General features: G+C 35.0%; 1 protein-coding gene across 1 annotated transcript; it reads left to right on the top strand.

Annotated features, from left to right (window-relative positions):
- The first annotated feature begins 306 nt into the window (after window positions 1-306).
- Ptp36E (protein tyrosine phosphatase 36E) lies at window positions 307-22,922 on the top strand. The gene is made up of 16 exons (XM_074138681.1): window positions 307-654; window positions 5,630-5,748; window positions 15,014-15,101; window positions 15,579-15,655; window positions 16,304-16,438; window positions 16,516-16,653; window positions 17,435-17,592; window positions 17,910-18,045; window positions 18,136-18,285; window positions 19,183-19,282; window positions 19,382-19,458; window positions 19,592-19,723; window positions 20,594-20,722; window positions 21,456-21,643; window positions 22,294-22,429; window positions 22,512-22,922. The coding sequence occupies exons 1-16, from the start codon at window positions 627-629 to the stop codon at window positions 22,599-22,601; spliced, it is 1,881 nt and encodes a 626-aa protein (XP_073994782.1). The 5' UTR covers window positions 307-626; the 3' UTR covers window positions 22,602-22,922.
- Window positions 22,923-23,581: the final 659 nt, after the last annotated feature.

Consider the following 23,581-nt stretch of genomic DNA (forward strand, 5'->3'; position numbering starts at 1 on the left):
TTAACTATTGTAAGGAAAAGAGAAAGGGCGGTGGCCAAGGGTGGCTTTCATCAGGGCACAAAAACAAGAGGCCAGATTTTCATATATCTGCGATCAACTAGCTAGCGATGAAATGTCAACTTCTTACTTCTTTTTAGCATAATCTCCTTAATACTCACACAAATACACAGTACATGCGCAAGTAACACGACACGCAAATAACTATTTCGGTACGGTTCGGCAATCGCCGGCTAAATCCGTGCCCGCCGAATATAACATTCTCTGGCGTGAATTTATATTTAACTTCTTTCTTAGTCTTAGTTAAGTACTAGTGTTTAGTGCGAAGAACTGGCCATCGATTCGAAATTATTCAGTGATCGAAACTGATTCATTACGCGACTTTACCTAGTGTGTTTTTGTTGTTGTTTAGCTTCTTGGTGTTGACGAAATAGAGGTTTTTTTTAAACATTGTTGTGTACATTGTGTTTGTGAGATTCAAACTGTGGACTGCACGAGGTGCCGGAGATCGGGTGAAACGTCCCGCAACAAGGCGGGCGCTTCACCACCATGGGCCGCAGAAAGCCAGCCGGCTTCGGCTGCAGTCGGCCAATACCATAGCTAATATTCCCATCACTATTAAACTGTCTATGCTGAATTCTGGTCTACTATCACTAGGTAAGAGATGTCTTATTTGATACTTTGGTCTACCAAAAATCTTTGCATTTTTGTACTTTTTAACTCTCAAACCACATACTGATTCACCAACAGTGCTTATTAGTTACCCCATGTAATTCCTGTGTAATTAAACAGATAGGAAAGGCTGAAGCTTCAACACAAACAGCTACGTTCTGGTTCAAACACTAAAAGGGAGGATGATATTAAGTCCTTAGCTTTGTCCATGGTTTGCGTTATCCTTAAATTGAATCCATGTCCCATTGAATTGTGAGCAGAGGACGGCATGTTTCCCAGAATCTACCGTAGCAATCCTTATCAACTAGTATCAAGCCAAATAGTGAATAGTAGTCCGTAAAATGTTTCGTATTATTGCTCGCAATGTAATATGGGTTTATTTCGTCAAATCGTACAAAAAAACAAAAAACAGTGGATTTGAATTAGACTTACCTAAAGAGTAAGATTTAAGAAGAAGGATATGCATGCTTAGATGGTGAAAACTCGACGGCTGATCGCTGTGTCCGTTCGATTACTTTTCAGCTGCACTCTACTCACATCTAGAAAGCCGTTGTCCCTGATTTCACTGAAAAATATTCCTTTTCGCCCAAGGGTAAGACAAGGTTGCTCATATATTACTGAAAACTTAGTAATGGAAGATTTTAATATTGAACTTCTTCCTGAACTAGTCCAAAAATGTTTTTTTACCCTTATTTTATCACCTTTACCATTGACCCGCTTTTTTATCTGGTAAGAAATAGTACAAATAGAGTAGACGTAAAAAAAGGAATGTTTGGAATTTTCGTTGCGTGCAAACTTGGCACGAAATGAATGGTCCATAGACGGGGTTTAGGTTGTGGAAAACGAAGTCTGCATACCTAGAAATAAGTTTAGGAAAGAAACCGTATCATAAGCACAAAGGGTGAAAGCAACAAACATGTCTTTTTACTTTTTCTTATACCTTTTCAGCAAAAAAAGTTCAGCATTCCGCCAGATTTTCAATTTCGAGATTTCATCGAAGGTTTTGAGATCACTGAAAATAAAAAAACAAAAAGTCGAAGAAAGTTAATATTTTATATTTGGCTTATGCGCCTCTAAAGGCCATGGTCAAAGACAAAAGATTTTGAGGTTATCTCGAAAACGTTTCCTAAGTTTTTCTTTAAATTTGGTAGAGTTATTTTACACATCTTGATTGTGAAACAACACCTTTCATTTGAAACTTTTTTCCATGAAAAGTAGATTAAGGGCACTTCTTATTATAACAGGGTAGGAATTGCCTCTAACGTTCTTGTTCAGTGCAATAAAACAGCCTTAAAACTAATATTCTGAAAAGGAGCAGTAAATGAGAAGCTAAGATTTCGATCAAATTCCTCTCTTTACTTAATAAATTTTTCACTGTTTTGCTATTTTTTTTTTGTTTTATGGCCCGACAAAATTTGCCTAGCTTGCTCTTTGTAAGTTGTTTAGATACTGCGGCTTGCCCTGATGATTCCGCCAGACACAAAAAAAGAAATTTAATTTGTCCTTAGGATGGATGCGTATCCACAGAAATTATCCTAATTTTCCCTTACATAAAGGTATGTTTAAGAAAATGGGAAAAACTACATTTACAGAATAATATTTGGTGCATTAAGAGACCACCTGTTAGTTGGTTTATAGATTAAGATAAAATTTAGATGTTCTGAATTTAGATGTAGAATAGGGGGATGTTCTATGTTTGAGGAGTGTCTCCCCCTCACTATCATAGTCGCTCGCATATTTTATTTTGGTGGAATTACCCGTATGGTTAAATTCAAGCTAAGGTCATCTTTTTAGATTTAAATGATATTAATAATTATTAATATTATTAGAATTTTATAATTACCTCATTTCAAAATATCTGCACCTACATCTTCCTTTACATTTATCACTTTTTCTAGGATCGTTCGTTTTAAAACTATTCTTCGGTAGAGTTGGGGATTGGCTTTTTTTCAAGGGCATTTTTCTAATGGATAATATAATTTTTTGAACTGAATAGTATTTATAGTTATTGAATGTTATTCACATAATCGAAGTTATAGCACCTTGATCATAGTTGTAAGAGCAAGTCGTGTGCGTGACTATACCAAATATTTTACTTTTGCAAAATTATAAAATTTGTGGGTTGTTATATGTAGTTGACTGCAACTGATTAAGTATTTCGTTAAAATCAAACAACCAGTGGCCAACCTGTTATTAAATAGCTTTTTCATGTTTTACGCTATTCTTGAAATAGTTTTTCCAGACTCTTTGAGGAAAATTGATCAACTAAAAGGGCTGTTTGGGTGAATCGATTTTTTAGTTTTGGGGGAGTTTTATTTAAAACTTTATATTGCGTTTTTTTTTTATAAAAGAACGTTAAATGTGCAGCTAAACCTCCTGGTTTGAAGAAAACTTAAATCAACAGTCATAAATCGATCAATCAACGATCAAGAAGGTTTTATCAAGATCGATTTGTGTATTGAATGGGTATTTTTCCACTAGGTTAATATTTTCCCGAAAATAGAACTTAGTGCTCTAATTTGTATCTGTTTATTTATACACTTTTTTCCTCAAAAAACAATGGTTGCCAGAAGGAATCTTGTACTGTAAACAAATGTGCTTTTGTTTTGTAAATGTTGAAATGAAATTCGACAATTAAGTTTCTTTAAGAAAACCACGTTTATTGTTCATATTAGATTTCTAATGTTGAGGTTCATTTCTTTATTCTGAGCGTGAGCAAGGTTAATTCATGGAAAAATAGATAAGCCGTCGCCACTGCTTGTTAGTTTGGAGTGTTCTCTTGTGGTACTACAAGTGTGGAGCCTATTAGCATGCTATCCTTCTGCAGTACTCCTGTTTAGGTACCACTCTACACTTCTATCGATTTCCAAAAGTGGACTCTCCATCAGTGGAATATTTTTCTACATTTCAAAAGTAAATTTGATTCTATTATAATGTATATATGAAGGCAATTATCATTTCCAGTTTGAAAGAAAAATCTATACAGCCGCTTTTCAAGAAAATTCTTCCTTCACAAAGTCTCTTTAAAGTCTATTGAGTAGTCACTCATCCGGATAATAGATGTATTTGAATTTTGAGAATCCTAAGGTGTTCAAATCCATACACAACACGTTTTAAACTTGGGAACAGCAAAAAATCAAAATCAAAATTGAAGTATAACGTAAGCTGAGCACACTTATACGATTTTCTCTTATTGCAACTTCAGTAATCAAATTCTTAAAGTAAAGTAATCGCCTATTTTTTCAGGCGGAGCTTAACGTCCAACTACCAATTAGGTGTCGGTAGTCGGGGGCGGAAGCTCATACTTTACTGTAAACAATTTGTTTCTGACAAAAAGTAGTAATCAAATTGTTATTGAAACATAGAATTTTCTCCCTAAAGGGTAATAAAACTTTGCTTCAAAGTTAAGTAAAAATGGAAGCATTGCGGTTTTATCAAATATTCGATTCTGTGTATTCACTAGAAATAACTGCGTTCTAAATATCTGAGTAAAAAGAAGCGGCTTTTTAGAAAATGTTCGATTTATTTATGATCAAAATGTCTCAGAAAACTAATAAATCGTTAGCAGTTATGAAACTGTATTGGATTGAGTCCCTTGTATGGAACCAAATGAGTTTGTTTTGGCTAAAAAATCGTTAGCAGTTATGAAACTGTATTGGATTGAGTCCCTTGTATGGAACCAAATGAGTTTGTTTTGGCTAATAAATCGTTAGCAGTTATGAAACTGTATTGGATTGAGTCCCTTGTATGGAACCAAATGAGTTTGTTTTGGCTAAAAAAAAACTATCAACGGGAAACATCACTTTACCAATGGATTTATCTTTTTCGGGAGGGGAAACCATTAAAATTTCACAGAACTCGCTAAGTCCACGCCTGAATGGCAATGCATGTTTAAACAGGTATGTAATGTTAGAAGGTAGTAAGCCTCTCGAATTTTTAAAAAATAAAATAAAATGATAAAATTCTTAATAGTGAATTAGAGATTCGCTAAAATTGTCTTTGATAAAATTCTTAATAGTGAATTAGAGATTCGCTAAAATTGTCTTTTCTTTTAGTAGTACTTTGTTGGTATATTCAAAGTATTCAAACGTGAGTACGATCTAGACACAGTAGAACCCCTTACTTAAAACCCCATTATTCTTTGAAAATTGGACTAAATAGATCAAAGGAACGCTGCCTTTCTTCATCGCTTAGAGTGCCAGCCCTTGAATACTTGAAAAAAAAAAAGATACAAAGATGGATGGTTGGCCCAAACCACTGAAACGCACGAACCACTATGACGACTGTATCAAAAAGTGTATCTTGTTACGTAACTAATTTTGGTACAGAGTTATTTGCTGCTGGACTAGCGGTTCTTGGGACTTCAGCCTCGCAAGATATTAGTCCCACAAAAGTTGTGGGTTCTATCAGAGGATTAGCGAATGACGATCTTCCAGTAACAGCAAATCTGGGACTGGTGCACATTCAGTAGCGGCCTGTCCAGAAATGGGACATCGTGATACAAGAATAGGTGCCAGCCGAACAATGGAACAATCAGTGTAGATTTTGCCTACCAAGTTGAGCTTAATTGAAAGCTTAATATGGAGTGGAAACAGTACAGTTTTCTGTACCATCCCGCCGTAGTTATCATCGGACAGTTTTTTAAAGCTAATTTAGAACCTGGTCAAGTTATGAATACCTACCGTGCTGTTTGTTTAGGCGTTGATTAATTAATAATAAAATCTGTCAGTAATATTAAGTACCATTAAAAGTTATTGCTGGAGTACAGATGAAACTCGGTTTTAAAGGAAGTGACCGACATTACAGAAGAGATTTTTGCGATTTACCCTAAAATGGCAGTTTATGTGTGCTATATGTTAGTTTGCCTAAGAAAAATTATTTTTTTATGCACAAAATATTTGTCCAAAAATTTACTCTATGATCATTACTCAATGATATGTTGTGCTTATCTTGTTGTCAGGTAGCGAAACTAATGGACTTCTGTCTGCCATACCAGATAAACCGATTGCGCTGAAAAGTTTTGTCAAACATTGCGAACAGAGGAGAAAATTTCCAGTATTATATAAGTTAGAATTCCAGGTTAGTTAAATTAGTTATAATTCCTCATAAGTATAGACTAAAGTTCTTAGAGCGAACAATTTTATGGAAAGTAAAAAATAAATAAAAATTATTGTTGTAAAGTTTTATAGAAGAGCTAATGGTAATCGAAATGTAAACAAAATTTGTTAGAAGTTTGCCTTGCCAGATTTTTATTTATTTACTTATTTTTCTCTCACTGCTTCTCGAAACCACCACAAAAAATTTAAAATAAATAAATGATGTAAATTTAATTCAGCACAATTTTGTTTCTTTATGGTTTATGGTTAGGTTAATAGTAAGCAAAATGATCTGGTAATCTGCCTTCTACACATTGTTTCTACCTTGTTTTGTAGTTTTTAACTTAAGAAGTATTGTTTTAAAGAATACTGCAGAAGATTATTTATAGCAAATCTATTTTTTCTACAGTTTTTCTCGCATGAACTTTTGTTGTAGAATTAATATTACAAAAGATATGCTCGTGAGAACTATATAGATGCGCTGAGACAGCGAGCCTGACACCAGTTATATTAGAAGTAAAAATAATCTGGCCACATGGAAACTGTGGATGTTTTTTTACAGTATTGTCAGTGGGGTAATTGAATTTATACATACAAAGCAGTAACATTTGAATGTGAGCGAGTTTAATATTATCTGTGCATGTGCAGGCACGCAACGTTTCGCCGGGACAGCACAATGCTCGTCTGTCTGTTCTGATAGGTTCTAATTCCTTTTTGTATCTAAACCTATCACAATACTGATAAAAAACATTCAATCAAGACTGTCTCAGTTTACACTGTGTTTATGGTTATCTGGTCAGTTGCAATCTACTAGTTTACTAGTGTAGTGTGAAATTTACTCAGGATGAACTTCAGAAGTTTTCATTTACATCCCGACAATTCTTCTCTTTCAAAGTTGGTTAACTGCGAGTAAGGCTTTCTTCCAGTAATTCTTGCCTTAGTGGGCGTTTAATGTGCTACTTCTCATTGATTCAATACTTTTTACATTTCTCTTAATCTCTATAACAAAATTTTAAATGAGCTTCTCAATAGCGTTTCCTTTTATGGCTAAACGCTACCTTTAGTTGGTTCAAGCATTTCGTTTTACCAACTGCAATAAATGTGTTCCTCTTCAATAGCTTTTTTGTCAACATCTTCATTCCGGGAGGTTCTCTTTGCTTCTCCCAATAATACCAGTTGACTAATTAAATATAAGAAAGGTAAAAATCTGCTTCAGCTCAGCATCATTTTACAAATTTTGCATGATTCTGGGAGTAATACGAAAGGGACGTATTCAAAAGAAACTCATGTTTTGTTTCTTTTTTCTTGTTCTTAGTTAAAATTTGAGAATAAATTTTATTTTCAACGTTAAGAAGAGAAATTCCTTAGTTCACGCACTGCTTGGTACTCTTTGAAGTGTTCCTAATTTAGGTACAGCATGTCTCATTGGCTATTACCTTACGTCACCCCCTAAATTTATTCCAGTTTGTGTCATTCTCTGGTGACGAAAATCGATGCCTTTGTTAAACATGAAAACGTCTGAACACTTGTAAAAATGTTGCGATCAAATCCATTAATTTTTTTTACTAATAAACTAGACGATAAGATCTATCTCTTTGCAACTGAAATTCTCTTCATGAAAATAGATTTTAGGGGAACTTCTGCCAACTGGAACATCATTATCATTATAAAATCATAGGATATTATGATTACAATGTTTTATTATAATGCAACTACATTCATTAAAGGCAACCAAAATTAGTTACAGTGCCAAATATAGAAGGAACTTTCAGAATTGTAGTAAGAGAAATTCATGCAAAGGCGTACACAGTTTTTCTTTAACTTCCGAATTCTAATTTCACAAATAAAGATCTATCGCTTTTACTTGAAATGTCGTACCCAGGAAAATTTAATTGTTAGATTATTTATATATAGAAAAACTAAGAGTCATAGTGAGTATAATATTAAGATGTACGAACTATATAGGATATATAGACAAATTCGAAGATAATCATTAGATATAAGTTAGTAAAGAACAACAATCAATTTGGCACGTGCTTGTGGTCAGTCTTTTCTCCCTAATTTAGACCACTTGTCTATTATTATTGCCGTATTCTAAACTTGAGCGCAGAATAGAATAGGCATTCAGGTCAAGGGCTACAGATTTCAAGTTTTTCGCAGCAAATAGACTCCCATCATCTATCTGATTATGGCAGTGGTCATGACTGGCAGAATCTTGCAGGGCCGACTTCTAGCACAATTTTGCTCATCACTCTCTTAATATTAATCCTACGATAAAGACTGCACAGAAGCATTATTGTAGAAAATTAAATTTACTATTAATTATGTTTTCTGGTGGTTACAATTGGAATAACACTACAAAAGAAAGTATTGCTAAAGTACTAACCAGGTGAATTGTATTTATTTATAAAATTGTGTAGAATTCAATTAGATATGATTGATTTATATTCAATATTCTCCACATCTATGGTAGTTGTATGCGTAAAAATAATATTGCTAAAATTCCAAAAAGCTGGACATGAAGTTGCTCTGTTTTATCTCATACCATGGTTAGTATTATTTCTGAGCAAAACTGCTCAGAACTAAATTTATATTGATATGTTACTAAACTAATAGTGAATCTAATTTGTTATAATTTACGTTCGATGAGTTTTAGCTAAGACTACACTAATGACATATTTTGATAAAAAAAATTAATTCTGTGAAAAGTTAAAAATATAGATAGTTTTTTTTTTATTCGAAAGAAAGACAAAACAAAAACATAACCGCTGACCTTTTGACAGATTTTATGGTAGTTCCAAGCCGCAGGTTGATACAACCGCTGCACATAGTGCAGTTCTTTTTTTAAACCGCTAAACCTACAGAAATTGTTAAAAAGATAGCACGTTGTTTCGTGTGTGGGTCGCTTAAGGGATGATATTGCTCAAATATCAAGCTATGGGTTATGAAGATGCTCTGTTTTATGTCGTAAAAATATCCAAAAATATCAATATTAAATTTTGTTTTGAAGGTATAGTGACAAAAAGATTTCAGTAATATGATGCTGATCATACGTAATTTGTATCAAAGTGTGGTTTTAATACTATAGAGTGTTTTTTTTAAATGCGTTTAGTTTGCATTGGCTTTCGCCACACAGCCAATAATATCTTTCTGCGTATATCCATCCAGATATGTGAATAAGTTTTTCTTATTAGTAAAACCTACCCTTTAACGTTTGCTGTAGAGTGCTACTACAGATTTTAGGATTTAATAGAGAAGAGAACTATACCTTCGTACCGGAAGGGAGCTTGCAAATATTGGTGCAAAACGGCAAATATGCTATTTCTGTTAATGGACAGGTTATCATTATATTGCTTGAAATCTTCCTCTTTATCGAAGTCTGAAGATAGAAATGAATATCTCTTACTATGAAAGTATGCTCCATCCACTAACTGCATGTTTAGCTTTCTCCTGACGACGCTTTTATTAGTAGAGGTTTTCTTAAATTTCTGTTGTAAAGCACAATTTTATCACACTGAATTTGAAAAATACTATCAAAGAACAATTTCATTAATTCGCTATTTTGTTTAGTGCAGTGTGACAAGGTGATTGTTGTGGGCTAGAGGATCGTAGAGGCCACCACGTAAACTGTACAGACCCACGCTCTAAATATAGCCACAGTGTAACACTGAATGTAAACACGCCCTCAGAGTTAGTACAGAGTAAACAAAACATTACACATCACTTACACAATCTCTACGCGAAATAGATGGTAGTGTAGAAAATTCTCATACGACTTTCTCCTTGCTAATGTATTGTAGATGATAAAATTGTTCAATTTCAATGCGATAAAACAGTGCTTACGATAGAAGCGTGATATGGTGGAGCTCAGGAAAGTTTCTAGAATGACTTTTCTTACAAAATATATTAAATAAAAGCCAATATCATCTCCCAGATATAGTTCTTCTCTAAACTATGTATTCCCTAAAATTGTTAGACTTAGACATACTTAGCATAAATACCAAGTTTTAAAGAATATTGTACCCGTTCTCGAAAAAATCTCCCCCATACAGTTATTTTGACATATAAAATGACCAATTCTAGTTCCATAATTTCGAACAAAATGTTGCCGAATTCGCTGCTGAAAACTAACTAAAAATTAGAATTTTAAACAAAGTAACCAACGGCCCTAACTAGCTTAACGAACTATTCGTTTTGCTACTGTTCTTAAATGTTTTAATTAGGAGAGAGAACGAATTTTGTAAACAGGTATTAATGATATGGCTAAAGATGGAGGAAATGTAATTTTTTTAAGTCAAAAAATTGAAAATTGTCTATACAACTTCTGATCTACTACTATTGAAACTACTATTCAAATTATTGATGTATTTTTATTTGCTATGATCTTTAAAGGAAAAAATAAGACAATATTTTAGTGTTTAAACTTTGAGATAGGCCTTCAGTGGCTATGCCACTATCTCATGCCTTCCACTTTAACCGCTTACTAGGCTGATGCTACGGCGATAAGAATCAGCAGTTTAAAGAAAACAGGGGACAGGGTTCAAATGACGAGCTATCAACCCCGAGCAAATTTATATTGGGCTGCTAGGCATATAATGGCGGATCGCCAATGACGCAGAGCGTTTGACAAAAAAAAAAAGAAAGAGTATTTGAATAAATACGGTATTTTATTTACTGAAACAAGGTAAAAGTTGCTTGGAGTACTTACTAATCACCGTGCACTACCAGCTAGTGGTAAAATATCTTGATCAAAATATATAAACGATCTGCGTAACACTTAACAGTTATTTATTAAATGAATTAAATTAAATTCTATTATCTAACTTTTGTGAGGAAAATTATGTTATTATCATACCACTTACTTTTACATAACGAAGAAAGATGGTTGTCTGCTAACAAAACTAACTGATTTCTTTAGATTTACCTATTGGAAGTCATTAACACTAGAAAGACTGGAACTTAGTATATACCTATATTGCCCAAAAGCAGTCAAAATGACTTCTTTGTGAAAGAATAACTATGGCGCAAAGAAATTTATTTAAAATTGATTTTAAATATTCTTTTATATTATTTACAGTTATATAACATGTTTTTAGTAAATATTAAACAATAACAAAAATTTACTTCAATTGGAAAAAAAAGAAGAAAGTATTTTATGCATTTTTAGTTGTGCATTTTTTGCAAATAAAAGTGGACATTTTTTCTTGCGTACATTTTACGCAAATATACTTTTTACATTTTTCACAAATATTATTTGTTTCTTTACTGTGGCAAAGTCGTATTTGACAAATTCTGCGATTGTTAGGGTGGATTGCAGTTGATGATGTTGCAGCTGGCCTTTGTGGGTCCTCAGGTTCTGGTAAAAATTTTTGCCATGCATTTCTATATACAGTGGAAAGCTGTTCTGCCAATTGGAACAAGAACACTTTTCGTGGTATTTGTATTTACTTTGTAAAGGATCCAATGTTTTGCCCCGTAAGCTCCACGAGCATAAAAAATCTCAATAAATACACGCATTTCCGGTAATGATGTGGTCCAATCATGCATCGAAATTCGGTGACCTTTTTCTTCTGTGCACATTCTTATGTGCTTCATAATATGGTTATCTACTATCTACGAGAATGCACTGATAATATATTATCTGCCATAATATTTCTTTTTGAGTAGCTTGTTGGCCCTTACACATCCTTGAAATACAAGTAGATGGTAATCTTTCAGGAATACCTCCTTCTTCAAATTTGGACCATACAGTATCAGCAGACAACAGTATCAGATGGTAATCAGCAGCTCTTTCGATCTCCTGAAAGGTATTTTCTGTTTCTTCATCAGTGTCTGAAATAATTCGCATGCTACACCTTTTACTGGGCATATTGATGACATTTTCATTTTCATCATTAGTGGTCGATTATTCATCGCCATCTTCAGTTTCAGATGCTTCACTTTGAATGTAAACCGTTTCATTTTCAGATGATAGTTCAGAACTTATTGCATTTGATTCTGTATCGGAGCACTCTTCTAGAGAGACCAGAATTCACCTATGTTCGTTAGTTTTTTCATAAATAAATCACTTTTATTCGACTTTTCTTTTATGAATTTAGGGCGCAAATGATATAACATAAACAATTGCAGATACCTTGGTAGAACAAAAATCACTGCATAGAGGTAAGAATAACTACTACTTTTGGCTTACAGAGCAACTGCACGTTGAAATCTACAATTTATCATGTACCTCTATGTTATCGTGTAACGGGTATTGAAATGAAAAATATTATTTCAATACAGGGCCGGACTGGTCATATGAGAAATTTGCTGAATTCAAAAATAAAAGTAATTTAAACAGTCAAAATGACTGTTTTTGGGCAATATACGAGGTATAACACTACATATATCAGAAATAAAAAGAGGGGGGAGGTAAATGCAACTTTTAATAAATGCATTTATATCATCTATAAAAAGTCAGAAAATTCTAAGAAATTTTATCATTTCAAATATTTTTTTTTTTTTTAACTGAAATTAAAAAGCAGTCAAAATGACTTCTTTGGGCAATCTAGTGTTAAAGAAATTAATTCCGTTTTGAGGGATGAGTTGCAAAAAATAGTACATTTCTATTTTGTTTAGTATCTATTTTTTCCTTTCTGTAATTTTGTTGGCGGTGACCAGAGGGTTTTGTTTGATCTTGGGAGTAACGATTTGTTAGGTCTGTCATTCTGGATTGAATCTTTTACTCTGGGAATATTTTTAATGGTCAGTGTATGTGCGGCCAGGGACATAAAGCGGAGATACAAAAAATAATAATGATGTAAGTAGGGAAGGATTAGTCGTTAGTGAATACTGGATTCTAATATCGTAGATATATTTCGAATCTGGATTGTGAAATTAAACTATAACAATAAGTGAATTCAACTGCCATCTGTTGGCTACTAGCCGAACTACAACTTCGCGAGCTCTGGATTAACAGTGGTGTTGTTGGGAAACTGTTTTGACGGGAAGACATCTCCTTTTTCTTTTCTAACAGCACTATTTTATTATTGTGAACATATAAATATTAAAATAAGCTATTTTTTTGTTTGAGTTTCTACCATCTATTTTTCGAATTCTTCAAAAGGTATTTATGAACAAAACAAATTCTCTATAGATTGAAACATATTCTGAAATATCAATATCATATCTAGATAATATAATCACACTTTACAAGAACCAGCATTTTAGAGGAAATCCTCTCTCCACCCACAGAATTTCTAAAACCTTTTAGCTACGGTTTGTTGGATTTAGATCGCAAAGTTATAGTGTGGTCTCCTTGTAGAGCAAATCTAAATATGTTACAGCTTCCAATGATTTATTTCTTCCCTATAATATTTTGTTCATGCACACAGACCATTTTAAAAAATACCACTGTTTCTGATTCTGGGATCTTCAAAACAGGAATTTTCGATGAAAAATTAAAACTGGGTGTTTATTTATCGCAATACGTTTTTAATTTTTTTAAGGCGATACTTTTTATACAAAGTAAGATGTGTGTAAAATTGGCTTTTAAGAATAACGACCTGTATTTCCATGCGCGGGAACTTCGTCTTTTATGGCAACTACTACTTTAAGGTGGCTTTTATTTTTAATTGGGGAATTCCATTTTTTTTTACTTTTCGTAATGTACTTTGTAACCAATCAATTGAAAATATGGAGAAAGTTTTTTAGTTTTGAAGGAGAGTTTCAATTTTTTAATTAGCTGAACAAACTCGCTATGCCTTATTTATTTTGTGTTGAGGGAACCACAAAATTTTGTTTTCTGGTGAAAACTCAAATTCGAAAATCTGAACCATTTCCAACCTTACATTACAAGGGGTTAAAAAAAGTAATAACTTATTTAGAAATTTAATAAATGCAGTAAAAAAAAAAAAAAGAAAATAAATTCTCTTTGCAGAGATCTCGGTTGAATGAAGTAACGTGCTAAGTGAGCTGTATGCTTACAGCTGGCTTAGTCTCGGCTAAGTTCATGCTTTGCTGAGCACACAACGCATTTGATTGATGTGGCGTAATGGAGCGCGTTTTAAAATTGAAGGTCGATTACTTCCCAGCAAAGTTTGCCATCTTGACTTAAATTAACTCTCCTTACTAAATTATACTCTGCGTTTTTCTTATTCCACACACTCGAGATTTCTTTATGATATTGCCCAACAATGTTTGCCAGTATATAGTTCTAGGTTATGCTTGCATCAGCTTGAAAAAATATGCTACACGATTTAAAAAATGTCCGAGATGATGTAAGAACTTCTTATATTAGAAAGTTACTACTTTAAAAAGCTATAACGCAACAGATGTCGCTTCCTGAAGTAGAAGGAGAAAGCTGACTCTTTTTCTACACGAGAAAGTTGTTCAGGTGTGGTCGAAAAAGTTTAAAGAGGGTGATGCTAGCCTGGAAAGTTTTTTGGCCTAAGACGTCTTTTATTCTTGGAATTAGGCATGTTCCATTCAATTATTAACCGCCCACCACCCGCTAGAAGCCGGCAAGGGTCCTAGTCGCTGCCAATGTACTCTATTTCTACTAACAAAGACAGTAAATGGTTTTTATACAGTTGTTTAGATAGCAGATATACGAACTTACCAGAAAACTCCCCCCCCCCCAAAAAAAAACCTTTTCTGTAAAGTCTTTTCAAATAAAAGTGGTACGCCTTTCTCCGTAATGTACGTAATTTAAAGAAAATCGTTAGAACCACTTCTAGGAAAACCGTGAAAAACTGAAAAATTAATTTCTGCTGAATTCTTAGCATCAGAATTGATTTTGGTTGCAAAACAAAATGCCAGGTTTGAGCTTTGTTCAGTATTTAAGTTTTGAACTATTCTCTTCACTACATAGATCGTGCGCTAAAAACCTTCCTTTTTTTATGAAACTCAAAAAATGTATTTTTTTTTTTTCTGTTGAAAACTCAAGTCAGAAAATTTCCCTTTACGATCCATAAGATAACGTTAGCAATATTTTTTTCTTACGTGGGGTAATGCTGAGCTGCTGGGTAGGGGGAAATAATGTTGGGATTATTGTACGCTCTCATATGATTTCATGTAAACTGTAATCTAATAAATCGAACACACGCCGTTTTATGCTGAAGAACGTACTAGTCCTGCCCCATCAAGTTTAGTTTTATTTATTTATTTCGTAGCGCGTCAACTTCTGAGATCTGTAGCGCCAGTAGTCTTCTTCAGTACTCTGCCGAATATTTGTCACTATTAATGTACTATGTGTGAATTTGTTCCAGACTGCTGTGAAAGTAGAAACCCATTCTTGTAGACATGCTTCGAAGCCTGTCAACAAAGAGAAGAACCAAAATCCTAAGTGTACGCCGTGTAAGTATTGTTATTTTAAGAAACTTCAATATCTACGATATTTGGCGCTCACAGCCTTATCGATGCATTTCCAGCCAGAAGACAGCGTGCTCTGTTTACAGACGATTGGGCTATGAGTTGTAAGAGACTTGTAAGAACCGCAATTTGTTGCAAATTATTTGAATTCTACGCCAAAAGTATTGTACTTCTCTTTATTTTCAACCGTGAATCGCGTCCACTTATAAAAGATTGTTCATATATCCGGGCGCTAACGCTATTCTCCTGTGCTGGTATTGCTTCTTCTTTTTACTTTCAGTTTGGCATTACTTCTGGTTTTCCTAATTTGATATTATAAAAAAGCTAATGTGCCATGATTCCTTCAAACAGTCAGTTATATTATTGTCTCCTGGATAATAATGAAACTATAATAATATCTCTGAGGTTGACTAGCTATCTGTATTCAAACTAATATGACTAAATGGTTGTTTTTAATTTCAGATGACTACAACAGAGTTGTGCTGGAGACAGTGCCGGGACAGTGTGATTCCGATTACGTAAATGCTTCCTATGTGGACGTGAGTGCGTTGTTTGTTTAACATAGTGGTGTGTGTGTTTGTGGACCTAGGATGTACCAAGATTTTAGATAAGACTACTGGTGTCCTAGTGAATAGGCGAAGTCTTCTAGCCGTCCTCTGTATATGTTAAATGTCTTTATTATGTTCAATGACCATGTCTACAATGCTTCCTTAGGATACCATTCCACAATGTGGGTTGCTGCTCCCTTCCTTACCTGGATGCCGGCCATCAAATTACTTCAACAGACCCACAAAATCTAAAATAGGGTATTTCTGGTACTAAATATTGAGCTTACTCAAACTCTGCCACGCTAACAACCCATGAGCACAGTTGATTAGTATTTCTTATTTTAAAGCACTCAAACATCTGAGGCTATAGGTGCTCGCAGCCTTCTCGGCGCCTACGATGCGGTATCCCAAACTTTTTCATCACAATTCTGAATAAAAGCTGAATAAACTTTCAACTATATATTTTTATTACAATTTAAAAAAGAGTTTTTTTTTCTATGGGTGGCTCCCACAGTTTCTGACGGCAGTCTTGATCCAGAGCAGGACTAGGCCCACAGCTAGTTCGCAGCTGCGGTAGCTAGCTTTCTTTTCATGAACATTCTCCATCCGTTTTTAATTGTCATAACTTTGATCTTGCAGAGTCTGTTGAAGCCAAACGCCTACATAGTAACCCAAGGACCAACCGAACTTACTGTAACAGAATTTTGGCGTATGATCTGGCAAGAAAATGCCAGCTGTATTGTCATGCTGACAAAAACATTCGACTTTATTAAGGTAGGTATAATCTTTCGCCTTTCTTACAAATAGTGAACTCAATTCTAGCTAAATTTTCATGCGATGTTTGTTTATAGGTGATGTGCATCCAATACTGGCCATCGGCGAAAGTTAAGAGTGAAAATTATGGTGATCTTAACATATCTGTACTGCACGAAGAGGAGCTAGCCAATTTCCACATCAGAACTATCAGAGTGGTTTACAAAATGGACACGGTATGTAGAGATCCAGCTTTAGTTATAAGAGTCCCGCAGCAGTTAAGGAAAGAGGATATGCTTTAAAAACTGAAGCAAATGCTAGTGAGCTCGTATGGTGCCAGGTCTGGCTCAGCCAGCTGTTCTCTCTCCACTTCTTGTTTCTTAAACTCATTTTGGAACTTGTATTTTACAGCCAGAACTCTTCTTTGGAGTTCTTCAATGCCCAGCTTTCACGGCGACGACTGTTTTCTGTCTTGTGGCCAACCAGGGGTATGGTCCAACCCTACCTTCCTCCATAATTTGTCCAGTTTTTATCTTCTTTTTAATAACTATGAAACTTTTTGTCGCAAAAATTCCAATTTTTTTTTTATAAATAGTTGTTTTAATCCCGCTAAGCTTTTAATTACTACTTGTGCATCCTGCAAAAAAGCTGAAAGTTGGCAGGGAATTGCGTAATTGGGCACAAGAAAATGAAAAGAAATTTAAAATAAATTGCGAGTCACCTAAAAATAAGCAACACAAAAGTAATGGGCATTTTGTGGGATTTCGGCAAAGGTCATTTTGTTTCTTTACCCTTGCTGAGCATCTGTAAAGCCTATGAACTTTACTTCATGTAGGTAGGATTGTTATTGCCAGACTACTAGCTACCCAGATAGTTTCTAAAAGATCGCCTATATTTTTAAAGCTTTTTGCGTTCTTTCTTTCTTTTATAGTCTCGAGTTCACTATTCCATGTTAATATTAATAGTAAGGAATAGTTTAAGAGTGAAGTAATAACTAAATGAATTTCTGGGCTGAAGGAAGAAGAAGAGGAGAGAACCCTGCTGCAGTTCCACTACACTGAATGGCCATGTCATACATGCCCATTTTCAAATGCTATTCTTGAGTTCCGGCGGCGAATGCGAGCCGTAGTTGGCACAAGAACTAACCAGGCAGGGCCTATCGTCGTTCACTGCAAGTAAGCAAATAGTCAGTCTACTATTTTTAAATGAACATTAACTTATATTGAGGAATAGGTGCGCTTTCTATAACGTTAACTTTCTTTAGAGGAAAAAGAACGTACGACAATAATTAATGAATAAGTAAATAAACAAGCTCGTTAACTATCTCCAAGTTGGCAAATTTACAAATCTTATTAGGCAATAATAAAAATCTATGCAAACAAAAAATCGTATTGTAAACGCGTTGACTTTCATCTACACATTCACAAATTACAGTAGAAAGACGTGTGCGTTGTTCATTCATTATCAAACAAGTTTTTCTTATAATTTCCAGCGATGGTGGCGGTAGATCTGGCGTATTTTTGGCCATAGATGCCAATTTGGAATTAGCCGAAGAAGAGGATTGTTTCGAAGTTTTTGGATATTTAAAAATGTTGCGTCAGTCTAGGAAAGGCATGATTGAGACCCTAGTGAGTACCTTTCAGGGCTGATAATCCACTTCCATTGTTACAGTCTATTGTTTTATATTATAAATCTTTATAACTCTCAATTCATTCCAGGATCAATATAAGTTTATCTACGATACTTTGGAAGAATTTATTGTCTGCGGAGTTTCATGGTTTCCAGTGAAGGAACTGTCACAAAGGTTGAAACAGAAGTCTGTAAAGAATCCGATCACAAAGCTGAACGATTATCAGCGGGAGTACCAAGTCAGTATGCACTTGCCAGGTATCTGTGCACATTCTCGCAATGCTATACAGGGGCTTGGGGATCTACCTGAGTCACATGCAACTTTCTCTTCAAGCTAGCACGGTTTCATGCACTTCTGCAGACGATTTTTTTTTTTTTAATTTGGGTTTGAACAGTGTTCCGGCTGTCAATTTTTTGTTTTAAAGAAATGTTCAAAATGTAGCCAGCACACTGTAATTGTCTGTTGTGAGCCATAGAAAAAAAGTATGTCTTTAGATACATAGGGTGGATGTTAAAAAATTTACGAGACGATTTCTTGATCAAAATTACTCCTTTAGTTGCACAGAAAACGTAAACCTTCAATTTTTTCTTAATAATTTTTTTCTTTCACCGATTGGAAATGGCATTTGATTTCGCTCGAATCACTCAAAAATTCTGGTGTCTCAGAAATTTTGACTAGTAAAACCACTTTTCAGCAAACACCGCTATTATTTTGAATAAGCATGTGCCAGATGATTTTTTTTTTAATGAAAAATGCTTAAAAGAATCAATCCTGCTGACCTATTGAGATGTGAGTTTATGTGGCACTATCTTACATTTCCTTATTACCTTTCCAATAGAATGAAGGTGGCAACTAAATATGTCTTTAGGCAGCAGAATTCGTGGGTTGGATTTGACTCAAGTTTCCCTTAAAGCTTCAACAATCTCACATAATGGCCGCCCTAAACATGAACATCTTTCTAAGGCCTTACTAGTTAAGGTTTTTAATTTTTGGAGTAAGCTAAATTAAGCATGTCTTTTCTTTTGAGCCAGTTTAGCTTCATCAACTGAGAACTCTGTTTTCACTCATCCTATAAGAATTTAGACATAATATTTTTCATACGTATTAAGTGTATATGTATTTGTTTCTTTTCTAGCAAATTTGTAAGCAGACGCCAAGATTCACGATTGGCGATTGTGCGGGCGGCCATCGAGGCGATAATCGCGAAAAGAATCGAGATGTGCTGATAGTGCCACGTTAGTCATTACATTAGTATTCATGTGTACTTACGTTAAGTACTTTGATACTTTTACTTTCAAGTGTAAGCGGAATTCTAAGATTATATTTTTTTACAGCGGATAATTTTCGTCCATACCTAACCTCTTTCCAAGGAAACAGCTTCACTGACTACATAAATGCCGTGTTTGTGGATGTGAGTGTACAGACATTCTCGTAAATATCTAGCAATGTAGATAATTTAATTTGCTGAAATCTAAATTAAAAAATCTGCACATAGGCTTTAATATTTCCAAATTTTTGGAGTGTTGTCTGATGACTATTTGTAGGGATATACGAAGCCTCGAGAGTATATAGTGACTGAGTGGCCGCTGAAGCACACACCTGGAGAGTTCTGGTCACTGGTGTATGACTATGAGTGTTCAGCTGTAGTTGTACTGTGTGTTCCACCGCATGGCTCCGTGAGTATGCTTGTTGCAAACTAGCTAGTTCAGTTTTAGCGGATTTTCTTCAATATTAAAATTATCATTTCACTCAAGAGCACCATTCTATTTCAATTTGTCCTTAGTATATTACCGCCCTTTGTTCCAAATCTCCCTCCACTACGGTCTCAGGCAACCTCTTCCAGACAATTAAACAAATTCAAGGTTCAACTGCTCGATCTCATCATTTGCATGTGCCCTTACCACATCTGCAGCTAGCATAGTTGAACTATTCTCTTATTATCCCCCATTTCTTTCGCTATCTAACCTAGTTTTACTATTGGATCTTCTCTATAATTCTGTTTCTGAAGTCCTTATCTTTTACATCTTTCTGAAAGGCTGTCCGGGTATCCGTAACGTAGAGAATAATAATACAATAATGATTTTTGTTGTTTTTTGGATACAGTTTAACTCTATTATAATAGTTCTAGGCGCCACGGTAGCCGAGCGGTTAGAGGCGAGACCTACAAAGCTATATTGTGGTACTGGGTTCGATTCCACGACACCTAATTGGTAGTTGGGACGTTAAGCCCCGCCTGAAAAAATAGGCGATTACTTTACTTACTTACCTATGTACTTACTTACTGTACTAGTTCAATTTCCTTGTTGCTTTTTTCACCATGATACTTCTCCTTATATTCATTACTGATCCAACTTTTCTTTCCGATATAACTTCAGAATGAACTCTTCTCCAGCCTCTATGGCCGTATTTTTATTTTTTTTATAAAGGTTATTTTAGAATCCCCACTATACAAAAGTGAATATAGTGTTAGTTATTTTGTTTTTAAAGTGTCTAGTCTTGCAGTGAACTATCTGTTGTACAAATCATCACTTTCTCCTCTGTTTCAGCAACAATTTCCGCCATTTTGGCCAGAAGGTAGGCATTCCAAGAAATATGGTCCTGTGTTCACCATTGACCATATTTCGCACGCGCACTACACCAACATTAAGACCTGGCTCATGAGGATAAACAAAAAGGTGATTGTGTTTCACTTTAATGCGATATTTTCAATTGTTTTTTTTCCCCTCCTAAATTTATTAGACTAGAGATCTTAATCTGGCGAATCATTGTCAACTAGGTTAAGCTGCTCGAGCTTAACTTTTGCTACTCTTCTACAAACATTGTTACTTTACTTCATTAGCGCTGGATTATGCTGCTTACAGCAACACTAGAAAAAAAAAAAAAAATTAAAGCTAAGTGTTGTAAATCTATTTTTATCAGAAGGGATGAGTATGAAACGAGGATTTGTCAGGCGATTTGTCACAGAGTAATACTTAAATGATTTGAAGCTAATGGATATCTAACGAAGTTGTAAGCAGACAAGAAGGCTGCTTTTGGAGGTGACTTTTAGAAAGGCCTTTTATATGGAAGGATGGGGTGGGGTAAAAGTAAAATTAGGCACAGAACTTCACCCTTGAGAACTCTTTCAAGAATAATTATAATTGGGAATGGACTAACCTCAGTATTTAGCGAATGCTAGATTCCAACGCGGAGATCCCGGGTACAAATCCAGCTGCTGGCCTTTAGATTTTCTCTTCCTAGAAGCACTAAAGTCCGGTGATGGACAGTTTCTTTGTAACGAAATCCGAAGGCCGGTAGTGCACTAAAAAAAATAAAAATAAAAAAGCTGTATCTTGTGTTTTTAGATAATCAGTCTAACGCTTTAAAAAAAAAAAAAAGTTATAAAGACACAATTTCTGTGTGTTGCAGATTGTGTCACTGACGGAACTGATGGCTGGCGTCAAGGCGCCGCCCAGGACGGTGCAGCTATTCCAGCTAACTTGCTGGCCCATGGGTCACAGAGTGCCTACCTCAACCAATTCATTAGTCGAACTGATGAATATGGTAGAAAGATGGCGTCAACGATCCGACTATGGGCCTGTAGTGGTCGTTTCACCGTAAGTTAGCTTTCTCATATTTCTCTTAATGTTGTAACTTTCTCAGTTCATTCAACATTAACTCGCATCTAAGGAACTACAGTCCATAGAAGTATCATATCATCAATATATACTGGGCTGTGACAAACATCTATGCGCTTTTCATTACACTTCAAAAAGATTTGTTTTACTCACCTATTACTCTTACTGCTGGATATATTGATAGCGAGCCACATTCATGCTGTTCCCGTACTACCAACCAACACTGCAAGCAAAGTACTCTTTGTTTTCTCTTACTCCGTCTTCGGAAATTTTCCAACAGGTAAAAAGTAGCCCAAGGAGCGGAAAAGTGGTTATTAAAGGATACCATGTCTGGGCTATAAACTGTAACCTCAATATCTTCTGTCATTAAATACATTGCTTGGATAATTGAGATAAAATTTGGCCTTCTTGATAAAACTGCATATAATTTTTTTTACCCCAGCATAATATACAGATTATTGGAAGCAATTTTTCGGAAACGTGATTGTTGAAACGTAAGGTTGATTTTTGCCCATTAAACTTGTTGTACTTATTCAGGTCAGTCTTACGAATTCATGCCAGGAATCCCTTGTGCTTATCACGACAGTACGATACCAGGAAATTGTTCATAACAAGTTTGCTTTTTGCAGAGACGGTAGAGGTCGTTGTGGCGTGTACTGCGCGGCGAACGCTTGCATCGAGCAGGTGATCCAGCACGGCGAGGTAGACATCTTTCAAGCGGTAAAGGCGGTCCGCAGACATCGACCACAGCTGATTGAGAACATGGTATATCATACCATAATCGATATACTATCAGTTAAATCAGGTGCGAACTTTCAGTTTGACAGTTATGCTTGTTTGCTTGCAGACGGAATACAAGTACTGCTATGATCTGGTGCTCCACTATGTACTTCACTACCTCAACAAGGATCTAAAGGAAATGAAAGACAGAAAATAACTTACCTCACCTGAAAATCCTAAGAAAATTCACTCATATGATAAATTGTATTTTCCAAAAATTGAAACAAATTGTCCTACGATAATGCCCTGTCCAAAAATTCTACCCCTGCTGAGATACTATATTTTGGGCTCACCTGTGTTTAGGCAGCTTGTCATTATCATGTATATCCTCTTTTTTTTTTTAATACCGAATTAGCATGTCGGAGAACTCAAGGATACAAAGATCGAACAGAGCCTATGTATGTATTTCAGATTTCTCCTGTATAATTTTTAAATGTTTATCGAGTATTTCTTGTTTAATAATAAAACATCAAATTTATGTCAACTTTGTTAGTATCAAACCAAGAAAAGTCTTGTACTGTCTATAACCGAGATGGCGAACCTATGACACGCGAACTCATATTGGTTGACACGCATTCGACAAGGACAAAAAATTATTATATAAGTTTTAATAATATAGCGGTTTGTCGATTAATTTGTAGAAAATAAGGTATTTATTGAAAATAAGGATCTGGCAAACTTTCGTCAGATCAATGATCATAAGGTGGGTGATTTACTAAATCTTTTTTTCTACTGTGGTTGCAAATATTAAAAAATTATGAATATTGCTATATATGACACAGCACCAGAGTTAAGTTAGAGTTTTTCAAAATTTTGGCACGCTGAGCTCAAAAGATCCGCCATCAATGGGTCTATAACATTTCAATCCAATTTCTAGCTGCGAGTGAGGTATTTCTACTTCACTCAAGTGTTCAATTGCTTGTGATTGCGAGTATCAAGACATTATTGGCAAACCCCGCAGATCAATATGTACTGTTTCATATAAATTAATAAAACAAGATATACAGCCATGCACTGCTGTCTCAGATATATGAAGAATATACCGCTGGTTCTTGGCTTTCTGTGAGCCAATCTGCGCCTTTATAAACTCCTTTAGTTTTGGCTGAATCTCACCTTGTATGACTAGCTGCTGAATTT

The sequence above is a fragment of the Rhodnius prolixus genome, unplaced genomic scaffold (genome assembly GCF_049639745.1).
Source record: "Rhodnius prolixus isolate KJV_2025 unplaced genomic scaffold, Rpr scaffold_11, whole genome shotgun sequence".
NCBI classification, from domain to species: domain Eukaryota; kingdom Metazoa; phylum Arthropoda; class Insecta; order Hemiptera; family Reduviidae; genus Rhodnius; species Rhodnius prolixus.